Source organism: Periplaneta americana, chromosome 1 (assembly GCF_040183065.1).
Source record: "Periplaneta americana isolate PAMFEO1 chromosome 1, P.americana_PAMFEO1_priV1, whole genome shotgun sequence".
NCBI lineage: Eukaryota > Metazoa > Arthropoda > Insecta > Blattodea > Blattidae > Periplaneta > Periplaneta americana.
The window spans coordinates 195,428,704-195,442,715 of record NC_091117.1 but is presented as its reverse complement, the minus strand read 5'-3'; the positions used below and the strand labels follow the sequence as shown (position 1 = coordinate 195,442,715).

The 14,012-nt window shown below is 36.0% G+C and overlaps 1 protein-coding gene across 1 annotated transcript in view; it reads right to left on the bottom strand.

Moving 5' to 3' along the window:
• LOC138706191 (synaptobrevin-1-like) overlaps positions 1–13,791 on the bottom strand; it is a 36,156-nt gene extending 22,365 nt beyond the window's left edge. The window contains exons 1-3 of the mRNA XM_069835213.1: positions 13,625–13,791; positions 12,979–13,105; positions 2,417–2,495 (exon numbers count right to left, since the gene is read on the bottom strand). Of these exons, the coding sequence (XP_069691314.1) occupies positions 2,417–2,495; positions 12,979–13,095 (196 nt within the window). The 5' untranslated portion in view covers positions 13,096–13,105; positions 13,625–13,791. The remainder of the gene's footprint in view (positions 1–2,416; positions 2,496–12,978; positions 13,106–13,624) is intronic.
• Between the last annotated feature and the right edge of the window lie 221 nt (positions 13,792–14,012).

Sequence of the window (14,012 nt, the reverse complement as noted above, 5' to 3'; positions counted from 1 at the left end):
TTAAAAATCATCTAAAATGTCTGCTTTGTCCACCACATATTTCATCACAACCTAGCCGGGAATCAAACCAGCACGTGCTTGCGCTTAGCTACAGACGGAGCTTGAATTTTGTTAATTGTGCATATGATGTACAACGAAATTTTATCATTTGTGTATTAGTCTAATTGTGATACAAATTCCTTGCATATTGTGCATGGGTCTGACCTGTCCAGCAGTAATGCAGGTATAGTGGTGAGTCAATCTTTGTATGATTCTTGTACTGTCGACATTATCAGCAGTTCAGAAGCTGGTGAATAGAAGCATGGTTTCAAGTAGCTTTGTAGAAAGCAAGAGTTGATACATTCTTTAGCATTCTTCACAGGGCCGGTGTGTTCTGTCCCATATAATACTATACTGTAAACTTTGATAAACAGTAGAACACTGTTCGCAAAATAATTAGTGTTGTGGGATTTAATCGATTAATCGATCAATTTCTGTTGTAAGATTAATCAATCAAAAATATTTAATCGAATAATCGAGTAGATTAAAATTAATCAGTTGTAGGTGATATTAATTATTATTTTGTTAATATAAATCCATACTAAAAATTCCGACAAAATTTCTCTCTCGGAAATTGCTTATTTAAAAGCACAACAGTACTAATATTTTCTAACTATAAACCAGGTAGAGTAGGAAAAATCTTTCCACAAACACTTCAGGAAGAGATGGAGATCTGAGGACAGTGACCTAGTCTACCTTTATTGAAAGTTGAAGCACAATGCGAAACCCTTATTAAGTTTTATGGTTTTCCAAGAAAACTTCCACCTTGTTGTCAGCTCATCTACCTAGCATATGAAATACATACTTCTCTGGGATTCGTTCCCCCCATCCCTTATAAAATAGCCATGTCCACACTGTGTGAAAGTGAGAGCGTAACTACTTTCTTCTCTTTCTAAAATCTGGTAATTCGATTGAAATAGGGGCCAGTCTTCTGTTTCGACTGCAGTTGCAGTTTCTGTACTGAGTTTGTATATGAAGGTCGTGTGTTTAGTTTGATAAAGAAAAAAAAAAATCAGTTTTCTGTGGTTTGTGAAAGTGTAAACTCCATTATGTTATATGTGAATTTGAGAGGTAAACTCGGTCAAACATTTGGATTTAAATTGAATAATCATGGAGAAGTGCTTGAAAGAAAAAAAGTTTTTTCATATTTAGTGATGCAGGAAACATTGTTACTAAATGTAGAGCGGCACTTAATTCGGAGCATGTGAATGCACTCACATGTTTAAAATCATGGATGAAGCAGTATTAACTAGGTGAGTCTTCATACTTCTTGTTATTTATGTTTGTCTCAAAAATTCCCAGAGAAACTGACACAATAAATTATAAGCCTCATAATAAATATGTTAGTAAGTAATTAAAATAGTTGTTTTGTAATATAATGATACAATATATACAGATATACAACATTTAATACTTATGCTTATCACCGAACACAAACTGAGTTTAACAATAATTCTGTATTACAGTATATTAAAACATTTTTTTTCAAATCGATCAAAACTCAAATAGTTAATCGATTAAATATTTTGATCGATCAACCGCACTAAAAATAATGCATTAATTTATAAGCACATTTACATAAAGAAAATGAATTAATATCAATAGGATAGATCTCATTATAAACGTCGTATATTTTGACTTAATGATACAAATTGTTCTCATATGAACAAAGGCAATGGAGTGCTGGTTAGCATGTGAAATGACTGGACACAGGTCAAATTCTGGTTGAGACAAGTTACCTGGTTGAGGTTGTTTCCGGGGTTTTTCCTCAACTCAATAAGAGCAAATGCTAGATAATTTTCACCGCTGGACCCAGGGCTTATTTTGCTAGCATTATTACCTTCATTTTACTCAGATGCTAGTTAACCATCAAGGTTGATAAAGCATCAAAATAAATCAATTAAAAAAAAACAACGGCAATGTCCCACTGTTACAAAAGTGTTAAAGCTACTGCAATACAGCTGACAAGAACTTAGTTATGATTTTATTTTAGTATGTTATTTTATGACGCTTTATCAACATCTTAGCTTACCGGTATTTAGCATCTGAATGAGATGAAGGTGATAATACCGGTGAAATGAGTCCGGGGTCCAACATTGAAAGTTACCCAGCATTTGCTCATATTGAGTTGAGGGAAAACTCCGGGAAAAACCTCAACCAGGTAACTTGCCTCGACCGGGAATCGAACCCAGGCCACCTGGTTTCGCGGCCAGACGTGCTAGCCGTTACTCCACAGGTGTGGACCTTAGTTATGATAGGTACGAAGAATTATCAGGTATCTCATACACTTTGCTTTAACAATATTGCGGCCCAAATATGGGTAGCATAACGTAAGTTCACAATACATAATATATTGTATGTTATCAGACTGCCTTACCTGCACGGTTATCCAATTCTGACAATTTTTGATCACGTTCCAGGACCTTCTCAACATTGACGCGCATGATACCAACTACCTGCATAAGAACCAAAAGAGACACATCAAACACTGTAACAAATAGCACATTTCATAATAAGACTGCAGCTAGACAACGAATTATCATTACTATATTCCAAAGTATTCTTATTGAATTTGGTATTCCCAAGAAACTAATTCGATTAATTAAAATGTGTCTCAGTGAAACATACAGCAGAGTTAGTATAGATCAGTTTCTGTCAGATGCGTTTCCAATTCACTGTGGGCTAAAGCAAGGAGATGCACTATCACCTTTACTTTTTAACTTTGCTCTAGAGTATGCCATTAGGAAAGTTCAGGATAACAGAGAGGGTTTGGAATTGAATGGGATGCATCAGCTGCTTGTCTATGTGGATGACGTGAATATGTTAGGAGAAAATCCACAAACGATTAGGGAAAACACGGAAATTTTACTGGAAGCAAGTAAAGAGATAGGTTTGTACAAAGTATATGATTATGTCTCGTGACGAGAATATTGTACGAAATGGAAATATAAAAATTGGAAATTTATCTTTTGAAGAGGTGGAGAAGTTCAAATATCTTGGAGCAACAGTAACAAATATAAATGATACTCGGGAGGAAATTAAACACAGAATAAATATGGGAAATGCCTGTCATTATTCGGGTTTAGAAGCTTTTATCATCAAGTCTGCTGTCAAAAAATCTGAAAGTTAGAATTTATAAAACAGTTATATTACCGGTTGTTCTTTATGGTTGTGAAACTTGGACTCTCACTTTGAGAGAGGAACATAGGTTAAGGGTGTTTGAGAATAAGGTGCTTAGGAAAATATTTGGGGCTAAGAGGGATGAAGTTACAGGAGAATGGAGAAAGTTACACAACACAGAACTGCACGCATTGTATTCTTCACCGACATAATTAGGAACATTAAATCCAGACGTTTGAGATGGGCAGGGCATGTAGCACGTATGGGCAAATCCAGAAATGCATATAGAGTGTTAGTTGGGAGACCAGAGGGAAAAAGACCTTTAGGGAACGTAGATGGGAAGATAATATTAAAATGGATTTGAGGGAGGTGGGATATGATGATAGAGACTGGATTAATCTTGCTCAGGATAGGGGCCAATGGCGGGCTTATGTGAGGGCGGCAATGAACCTCCGGGTTCCTTAAAAGCCAGTAAGTAAGTAAGTAATTCCAAAGTAACTGCAGGTTTGAAATGGAATTTTGAGAGGGGAGACACTATGACCCAGCGCTGCGACCTTTCAAGAGCTATTGTGCTAACCCTCAAGGTAAGTACAATTCCAAACCCACACTAGCTGAATACATTACAGTTTGCTGTGTACCCAGGTTTCGAGCAGGGAACCCCACTCGTTCCTAGGCCAGCCTCATCCATGCATCGCCAGCCAGCATTCAGGAAATGCTAAGAAATAATGCCAGAATGGGGAAATTTTTACGGAATTATGTAGATGTCTAATATGGGGAAATGGGAGAACTCCGAGAAGAACTCCCAACTGTGGCCTTAGCCACCACAACAAGCCAGGCAGTACTGGTACTAGAACCCAGACCGCCTGCATAACAGGCTGAATGTCTGACCAGTCTGCCACCACTGGGGACAAATGCAGCTGTATAATTAACTGCACACAGTATTTCTGAACGCTACACAAATTTAAAAGTGACTGATCTTTTGTCCATTTGCTCACAATTTTGAACACGAGGTCTGTAACTTATACAGATATGTAAATACATACAAAAATGAAAGTTTTGAAGGGAGAAAGTTGTATTTTTTCAGTGAACAAATGAATGAACTAGCAAACAAAGAAATGAATGGAGATATTTAATTTCAGAATGAGTAATAATAACTCATGCTTACCAAATTCCCATTATATTATTAAATTTCTGTCATGTATAAAAATCTATTCTCCACACTGTTTCATAAATAATGGAACAAATGCAATGCAGAGGCCCAACATCGACAGAAGTGAGACGAAAGGAGCTTTGCTATTAAGTTTTACACTGATTAATAGATAATAAAAGAGCGAAATTCAATTAATTAAATTTAAAATTCTCTGTGATTTGGTAAAGTGAATGATAAAAGTAACATGTGAGGCATCTCTTCTATTGTCGGGCCATCGGATCTGTGCCCCTGTTAGATATGCGAACTGAACCCTAATTCCTTCTCAGCCTTGGTAATTCATTTCTCTCCCTGCATTCCTATCTCTCTCCCTTTCTCTCTCCCACTACTCACAATTTTGAACGTTCTTCAGTTTATTTGCACTTGCAGTCCAGTGTTGTCAAGTCAACATGAACACTGTTGCACGGAGTGGCAAAAGAAATATTATTAAGCAAGTACATAATAGCATTTTGCGATGAAGAGAAACAAACAGGTCAATATCTGTTTCCTATAAATCAGGCAACGAAAAGAGCAACTGCTATCACAGGTGAGGCTTATTTTATTTCAATTGATTATGTATTAAAATTACTTACTTAACTAATACTAATAATACAACATTTTTATGTAATTTATATAGGTAGGTCAGAGCGCCTAACAAAGAAAATCAGGAGAGAGGGAGCCTGTGCAGGAGATGAAACGCTAGAATCATCAGGGAAGAACAGACCAAGGGAACCTTTAATTCTTGTAGATGATATGAACCGATGTATTTTAAGAAGAAAGATACAAGAATTTCATACAGTGTAGAATGAAGTTCCGACATTGAAGAAATTACTGAAGGTTGCAAGAGACTATATTTTCCAAGGTTGGAGAGAAACGCTGCGGAAAGTGATTCGAGAGATGGGATTTAGGTTTAAAAAATGTAGAAATACAAGATGTATTTTGATTGAAAGAAATGATATTGTAGCATGGAGAACCAGTTATTTAGGACACCATTTGATGGAAGTTTGGCAACATTCCTATTCAGCAAGGCTCGTCGCTTGCTGTTTAACGTGGTGGGAGGAAAGCAGGTAGAATGAAGTACAGGCGTTAACTTTTCCAAGAACGACGACAGCGCTGAAGGGGCACAGATCCGATGGTCCGACAATACATCGCCAAGAAATGTGGACTAATCATGCTCAAAACGAGAATCTCGAAATGTAAAATGTTAATCCTGAGGTCTGAAACTCCTACTGTAATGCATTACTTTCTGAATAATATTATGAAGTGTGTTTTAAATTCGCTTAAAGATGGGGCAGTTCAGGTTAACACTCAGTATTTCAGTTAATACTGAGTATTTCAAAGGATATGTGATATACTCTCACTTCTGCAAAAATGCTACATGTGAAATAATATTCTACATTTTGAACTAGGTTTAGAAGAACCAGTTACAAAATCTGAAACTTCCAAACCTGTACTAAAAGCGCTAGCATTAGAAGCTGTGAACAACAGATACCCACCAGAAGAATGGTTACATATCTACACAGATGGGTCTACTATCGATAACAACTCAGGATCAGGAATTACGTGTGCGTTACTCTCATTTTATCAACCAGCAGGACATCATACAACAAATTTTGATGCGGAAATAATGGCTATTCATATCTCACTCCAACACTTACTGTACAGAATAGATAAATTTCAAAATGCTGTCATTCTCTCTGATTCTAAAGCAGCATTATATGCAATAAATTCATATAAAATGATGTCAATCCAAATTAAAGAATGTCACAAAATGATCCAACAACTTCAAAAACTACAGAAAAGAATTCAATTGCAATGGATACCTGCACATTGTGGAATTGCTGGAAATGAAACTGCTGACTTTCTTGCCAAAAAAGGATCCAATTTAATTCAGAATACAAATACAAGCCTACCTTTTACATCCATCAAAAGACTAATTAAAAATAAATATAAAATCAAGCAAAACCAAGCACTAAGTACCAAAGCCAAAGATAAAAAATGGAGCATTTTAATAAAAAAAAACAGAAATTATTCCAGAAATCCCACGTAAATCTGAAGTACCAAAATTCAGACTGCTTAAAGAACACGATTATTTGGCCAAACACTTGAATAAAATAGGAATTTACACAAATCCAAATTGCCCTCTATGCAACAAAGAAGAAGAAATGACTGAAGATCATCTACAAACCTGTGAAGTTCTACCTGATGGATCCACCACAGAGAAATATTGGAGAGCAAGAACGCTAATGGCTTCGTTGCCAAAGCCAGACATTAGATAACAACATTTTAATAGTCAATTCATTTGTACAGTGAAACCTGTCTAAAGCGGTCATCTGAAGTTACCTTGTAAAATGGCCGTTTTATCAGCTGGCCGCTTGATTAAAGTTGCGGTTTTTTATGACTCAGCATGAAAATACTGAATTTCATTGACTTTTTAGTACTGTGCGTGTACAACAATCGTGCATATTAATGTCAGCCTCTTCCATTCTTGCAACTAACCTTTTCAAAACTCAATTTCTTCGCCCTCGCACACTTGAACCATTCGTAAACAAAATCATTCACATTATAAACACAGATTCTCTCTTCTTTTTTGGCCACCATACATATTTTCCTCCTATTCTTTTAATATTTCATCTTAATTATACCGTGTATTTGTGTCCTTCCACATTTGAATATTTCTGCAATTTTTCTCGCAGATGTTCCTTTCTCACTTTCTTCAATCATTTTGCGTCTCACCTCTAAACTTAATACCACTTTAGATTTATTGTTACACATGATTTCTCTCTAAAACTAACGTCACCAGTTCCTCTGAATCAACTGAATGAAAAGAAGAAAAATTCGTAAAAGCTGGTCCAAATAGAAAAAAATGGAAAGAGGAGAAAAAAAATTAAAAAAATTCGAATGGTTAACTACTGACCTAAAGCATACTGTGACATTTTCGATAGAAAACGTCCGTGTTTCAATCCTTTAAAAACGAGTAAGAATTTATAGCTGTGCAGGGTCGGAGTGGAAAGTGACAAAAGAGTCATAAAACAGTAACCAACTAATCCCAAGATATGGAGGGTGTACTATTGTACACTTAGCTATTGTCCTCGTGATATTGCTCTCTGTCTCTAACCAACGAAAAAATAGGTCGGACAGTATCCGTGAAAAAATTCGTTGTTGGACAGTGCCTGTTATAGTTAGATTCCAATCCAAACAGACCCCGGCCGCTGGCCGAAGCATGAGGTGGCCGCTAAATAAAGAGACAATTTGTATTGATCTTATGGCAAATCCAATTGGTTCCAGAGAAAATTGGCCTTTTGGCCAGGTGACCGTTTAAATGAAATGACCGCAAAGGCAGGTTTCACTGTATATGGGTCGTGACGAGGGTGGATCGAAAATTTTTTTTGAATATTTGGATAGAGATAAAAAGTTGAAAAGTGTCAATGTACTGAAGCACAAGAAAATTTATTCGCATAGAATGAAGTATTTTCACTGGAATGTAAATGACTTAAAGTTTAAATAATTAAATTTAAATGGGTTACATTTTAGCTTCTGATGTCAATGGAAACAGTGATGTAACATTTGCTGAGTGATCCATTCCAAGACTGTAACTTCGTGATTATAGCTGGCTTTCGTAACCGAATTTCGCTACCTATCATAGCTCCTCATTCATATTTTATACAGTAGTATATCTTACTTACTTACTGGCTTTTAAGGAACTCAGACGTTCATTGCCGCCCTCACATAAGCCCACCATTGGTCCCTATCCTGAGCAAGATTAATCCAGTCCCTAGCATCATATCCCACCTTCCTCAAATCCATTTCAATATTATCCTCCCTACTACGTCTCGGCCTCCCGAAAGATCTTTTTTCCCTCTGGCCTCCAACTAACAAAATATATGAATTTCTGGATTCACCCATTTGTGCTACATGCCCTGCCCATATCAAACATCTGGATTTAATGTTCCTAATTATGTCAGGTGAAGAATACAATGTGTGCAGTTCTGCGTTATGTAACTTTTTCCATTCTCCTGTAACTTCATCCCTCTTAGCCCCAAATAGTTTCCTAAGCACCTTATTCTCAAACACCCTTAACAGCTGTTTCTTTCTCAAAATGAGAGTACAAGTTTCACAACCATACACAACAACCAGTAATATAACTAGATAAAATATATATTACTTAAAATAAAATCCAATGGATTCACCCATATGTGCTACATGCCCTGCCCATCTCAAACATCTGGATTTAATGTTCCTAATTATGTTAGGTGAAGAATACAATGCGTGCAGTTCTGCGTTATGTAACTTTTTCCATTCTCCTGTAACTTTATCCCTCTTAGCACCAAATATTTTCCTAAGCACCTTATTCTCAAACACCCTTAGCAGTGATTTCTTTCTCAAAATGAGAGTCCAAGTTTCACAACCATACAGAATAACCAGTAATATAACTAGATAAAATATATATTACTTAAAATAAAATCCAATGGATTCACCCAAATGTGCTACATGCCCTGCCCATCTCAAACATCTGGATTTAATGTTCCTAATTATGTTTGGTGAAGAATACAATGCGTGCAGTTCTGTGTTATGTAACTTTTTCCATTCTCCTGTAACTTCATCCCTCTTAGCCCCAAATAGTTTCCTAAGCACCTTATTCTTAAACACCCTTAGCAGTGGTTTCTTTCTCAAAATGAGAGTCCAAGTTTCACAACCATACAGAATAACCAGTAATATAACTAGATAAAATATATATTACTTAAAATAAAATCCAATGGATTCACCATATGTGCTACATGCCCTGCCCATCTCAAACATATGGATTTAATGTTCCTAATTATGTCAGGTGAAGAAACAATGCGTGCAGTTCTGCGTTATGTAACTTTCTCCATTCTTCTGTAACTTCATCCCTCTTAGCTCCAAATATTTTCCTAACCACCTTATTCTCAAACACCCTTAGCATTGTTTCTTTCTCGAAGTGAGAGAAAAAGTTTCACAACCATACAGAACAACCAGTAATATAACTAGACAAAATATATACTTAAAATAAAATCCAAAAGGAATATTTTCTATAATTAAAGGTTAAAAGTCATAATGGCTGAACCTCACACTTAAACTACTAATATATCCATCAACCTTTCATTGTAAAGGATATGAAATCACCCTTCTGAATGTTTCTGAACAACTCTTTGCACTCAATAGACCCAACTCCCAAGTTAGAATAATTTTTATACCATAAGTCCATATATTATACCATACCAGACTAGACGGAATTTCGGAAGGAGGTTAGCTTCTATATGCACTGTAGCATTTCTGGTATGTGATGTCACAAGCTTGTACAGTAGAACCAATCAGAATCAGTCTCTAACAAGCACTTCCCGAGTTCGTTTGTTCACGTGCAAGTGTTTCAATACATTGAATAAGTAAAACTAACATTTACTGTGTGTGTGTAAGGTAAATAAATGGAAGAAGAGACTGTAAAAAGACAAGTATTACACAAGCAGGCGCGGAAAATAGTGTTTAAGGTGTATAATTATTTTAAAAACGTTAACGAGCAAAATGCTCCCAGCCATCTTGATGCTGGCAGCAACGTTGCCAACATGCAAGAAACGACTGCAGAAGCATGTGGTGTGGGATTGAGAAACGTGCAAAGAATATTGTTAGTGAAGGAAAGAGGGTTTGTTTGGTGTCATGCTTACAGTAATCAACGGCTAAGGTCATTATTGTCTTTTGATAATTTAAATTCTCCCCTGTGCTATTTGTATTGCACGTGCTCGTGAGGTACAATGTGGCAATGTTGTACGCTGCCTTGCTCTCTCTATCTGTCTCTCTCGACGCAAATGCTAGCAGATAACCGTCTTCCGATTTGCCGTCAACTCTACTTATAAGTAAATATGAAAAATGTTTCAACTTAGCAACAATATTTTGTCAGAACTGTTTCATTTACAACGTTAAAAATGTACATCAGTACACACCTCCATGTGGCCTATGAATAGACAAAATTTCATTAAAATTTGAAAGGATCAGGTTATGAGCTATGTAGATTTGATATGGAATGACCCATTCGCAGAAAATCAGGACGAGAAAGAAGTGCCACCCTGCTATTCTTCATTTCATTTGAATCAATATTTTGCTCACACGAACAATCTTATCAAATGATGGCATAATCAATTTGAACTGAATGTGGGTAAGAAACATTCATCTCTCTATATGCTTATAACCAGAAAATATGATAAAGGCCCAGGAACAGACTCATCAGATCTTAAATGTGTTTGATGCTGGAAGAAGAATATAGGCTATGACAGGTAAAAGACCTCTTACATGAGGGTCATCAGAAGATTTCAACATAATAAGTTAGTCAAAAGATACCGACAATATAAGTAAGGATGAAGAGTAGATTCTGGAATACTTAAGAATATGTGACCACAACTTCTCTCTATAACTTTTTATGTATGGTACTGTATATATTTTATAACAATTTTATTTGCAGTAGGCCTATGTTAAATTAATAGTACACAAAATTAATAGTATACAACTGATCAGTATGCAAACGTATTGCATAGCTGCCACAGAATCCAGTGTCTAGGGCGCTGACTCAATCCTGTAGAACCAGGTCGATCCCTGACATATCCCTGATTTGTATTGAGCAAGTCCACGGTCTAAGAAACAGGAGTTTTCTCCAGGAGCTCTGGTTCCACTGTCGTTTCCCAATAAATCTCCCTCATCATCTCATTTCATCGTTTCCTATACCACACCCTGGGCAATGACTCTCATTGGTCTACACAACTGACTTCAAATGTAGAGAGAGAGAGAAAAAAAAACTTGTAATTTCCTAGAAGATGGGCAAAATCCAACATGGCTGACGAAAACTACCAAAAACGTTGTGTCAACTATGAAATTCAAATGTCACCAAACATCACAAAATCAAAGATAGAAATCCAATACATATTCATATTTTTAAAGAAGAACAAGGCCTACAAAAAAATTAAAATATATTTAATTTTTCACCTTTCATTTTTTTTTGGCGTTTGGTGGCATTCGAACTTCATAATTGACACTAATTTTCTGTCAGTTTCTTCCGCACTTTACCCTCAAAAATCACTCAAACACGAACCAAAACATAATAATTTATCACCCTATCAAATAAAATTCAATTCTCATTGACGTCTTCTACGACAACCACTTCACTTCCAGTATATGACACAGGCTTTGAGGCAATCCTATACAAACTATACAGGCAACAAAGAATTAAACCAACGCTTTGTCATACAGTCAACTTTGCGTAAATAAATCCTGTATTTACACAAGATGAAATTCTCTTCGAACATTTATTACACCCTAACTTATACAGAAAATGCATTAAATAATTCCTTTAAACCACACAAAAACAGTTTTCTCCTCAACATTAAACACAATTCTTATTCACCAGCGAAAGAACTAAACCAAAATCGACACAAAATTTAATTCTTTGTTCTAAGTTCATACATCTTTCATAAATATCATAAAATGACAAACTTTCAATAGCTTTAGCCATCAGACATGATATAACACCACTCAATCAAATAACCAAGAACAACTGACGTCATTATCCATTCAAAATTAATTAAAATTCTAGAACAAATGACAACATAACCAATCAAATTAAAAGAAAATCACGGCGGCACCTAGTATAAAAAACCTAGAACTAACATATAAATGTTACTAAAAGATCACTAACATTTAACTCTGAAATAAAAAGGTCGGTAATACTTACTACATTCCACCAAGTGCCCATATTCTATGAAATTACCAAAAAACTTTATTACATGGGCAAACTGTGCAGCAAGTAGGATATAATGTATATTATACTGTATGTAAGAAAAATGTCAATAATTAAATTAGTCCATGTGTTAAAATTCTGTATTTCAATTTTCAGTAGAGACGTCAAATGTGTTGTAGATGAAGGGCAGTATGTCAATCAGGCTGGTACAGGACAATTTTGATAAAGAAATTTCATTACATAGATACAAAAGAGCCCATCGATATAGGATTCATTGTCTTATGATTATAGCAATCGCGAGTTGAAGAAGAAAGTAACAAACAAACCATGTATCCTACAATCTCCAACGAAAGGATGCACCCACAACCGCCCTCTCTTCCCTTTCTTTTTACTTGAATGACAACGAATACAGGTATGTTCAGACTGCGGCATCTGCTGGCACCTTGGTTGGCAACAGGTGGCAGATCATAATGATGCTAGAAGCGTTATCAGCAGAACTGTCATGGCATGCTAGTTCAGATTTCGTTTCTCTTGGGTATCTATGCAGTTGTACAACATTGTGCAGAACTCATGTTAATGGATGGGGCACACAAAAGAAAAAAGTGATTGATACCTTTATGTAAGCTATAGGCTATTTAATAAAACTGAAATTTCCAATCCCCTTTCCTACTCCATCATGCTTTCCATTATTACAAGCAGGCCTACCGGTATCTACTTACATCACTTCCGTCGATTAATACAGTGAGGTTAGTTAGGGACACTCGAGTTTTCGCCAACTAACCTCAATGTATTATAGATCCACACACTTCATGTAATCGAGAAACATCAGAATACGAGAGTAGGATATATTTCATTTATACACGAAGTCATGAAAAATTTTAATGTAGCCTACCTCGTCAACTTTTGCCTGGGTTTGTTGTAGGCGTTTTTGAGCTGCCTGGTTTTGTGTACCGCGCTGTCCACCTCCCGCCTCTTCTCCATTCCCTGAGAATCCTCCTGCACCATCCATTTTGACAGATCTGTAAAATATGTGAACATCACTTTAACATCAATCTAAAACTTTCTAACCAATTAGGTTTAGAGAACTGCACGCACTAGGCCTAATGTGCTCGAATGATTAAAGTCCATACTTTCATTTTCCTTGGTACTTAACTTAATTATGTTTCAGTTAAGGTAACTGAATGAACTTGACAATGTACGTGAAGTAATTAGATATGTACATGACCTATAGGAAAAACACAGCAAATTTATGATAAGAAACCCACATTGAAAGTTGTACGACCACAAGAGAAATACCGTAAATTAAATTCGTATACAACAGTACAGTACCTGTACACAAGTTTCAAACAAATATATGAAAATAACTTTACTCCTTATTCATAGGAGATGTTTGTACGAAACTTCAAATATGTTTGCAACCTTGGCGGATGACGTTTATAAGAATCAAAATGAACAGAAAACTCTTCTATTTAAACCACGCGATTAACAAAAACATCGTATACAATACAAGCGTACGAATCTAATGTTAAAATACTTACATTTTCACGGCTTAATTTATTTTAATATGAGCTACACTCTTTAATCCGCACACAGTAAATCTTCTGCTCTTACTTCCTTCCAACCAACATGGACGATCACACGGTGTTACAAGTTCCGGGTGACGTCATAGACCATGATAACCAATTAGACAAGAAGTGGGAGTGAACTTCAATGAATCAATCGTTTATACCCAAAGGCGTCATACACAGAACAATACAGAATGAACTTTATACATCACAAGATTATCAATCTTATCAGTTCATATCAGTCGTCTAATAAAATACCACTGTTACTGACGACTTGACGAGAGAAAATGAAAATGGCTTCAGGAATAAAGGAATGTCATTTCTAAACAACCACACATACGGAAGAACAGACTATGAATAC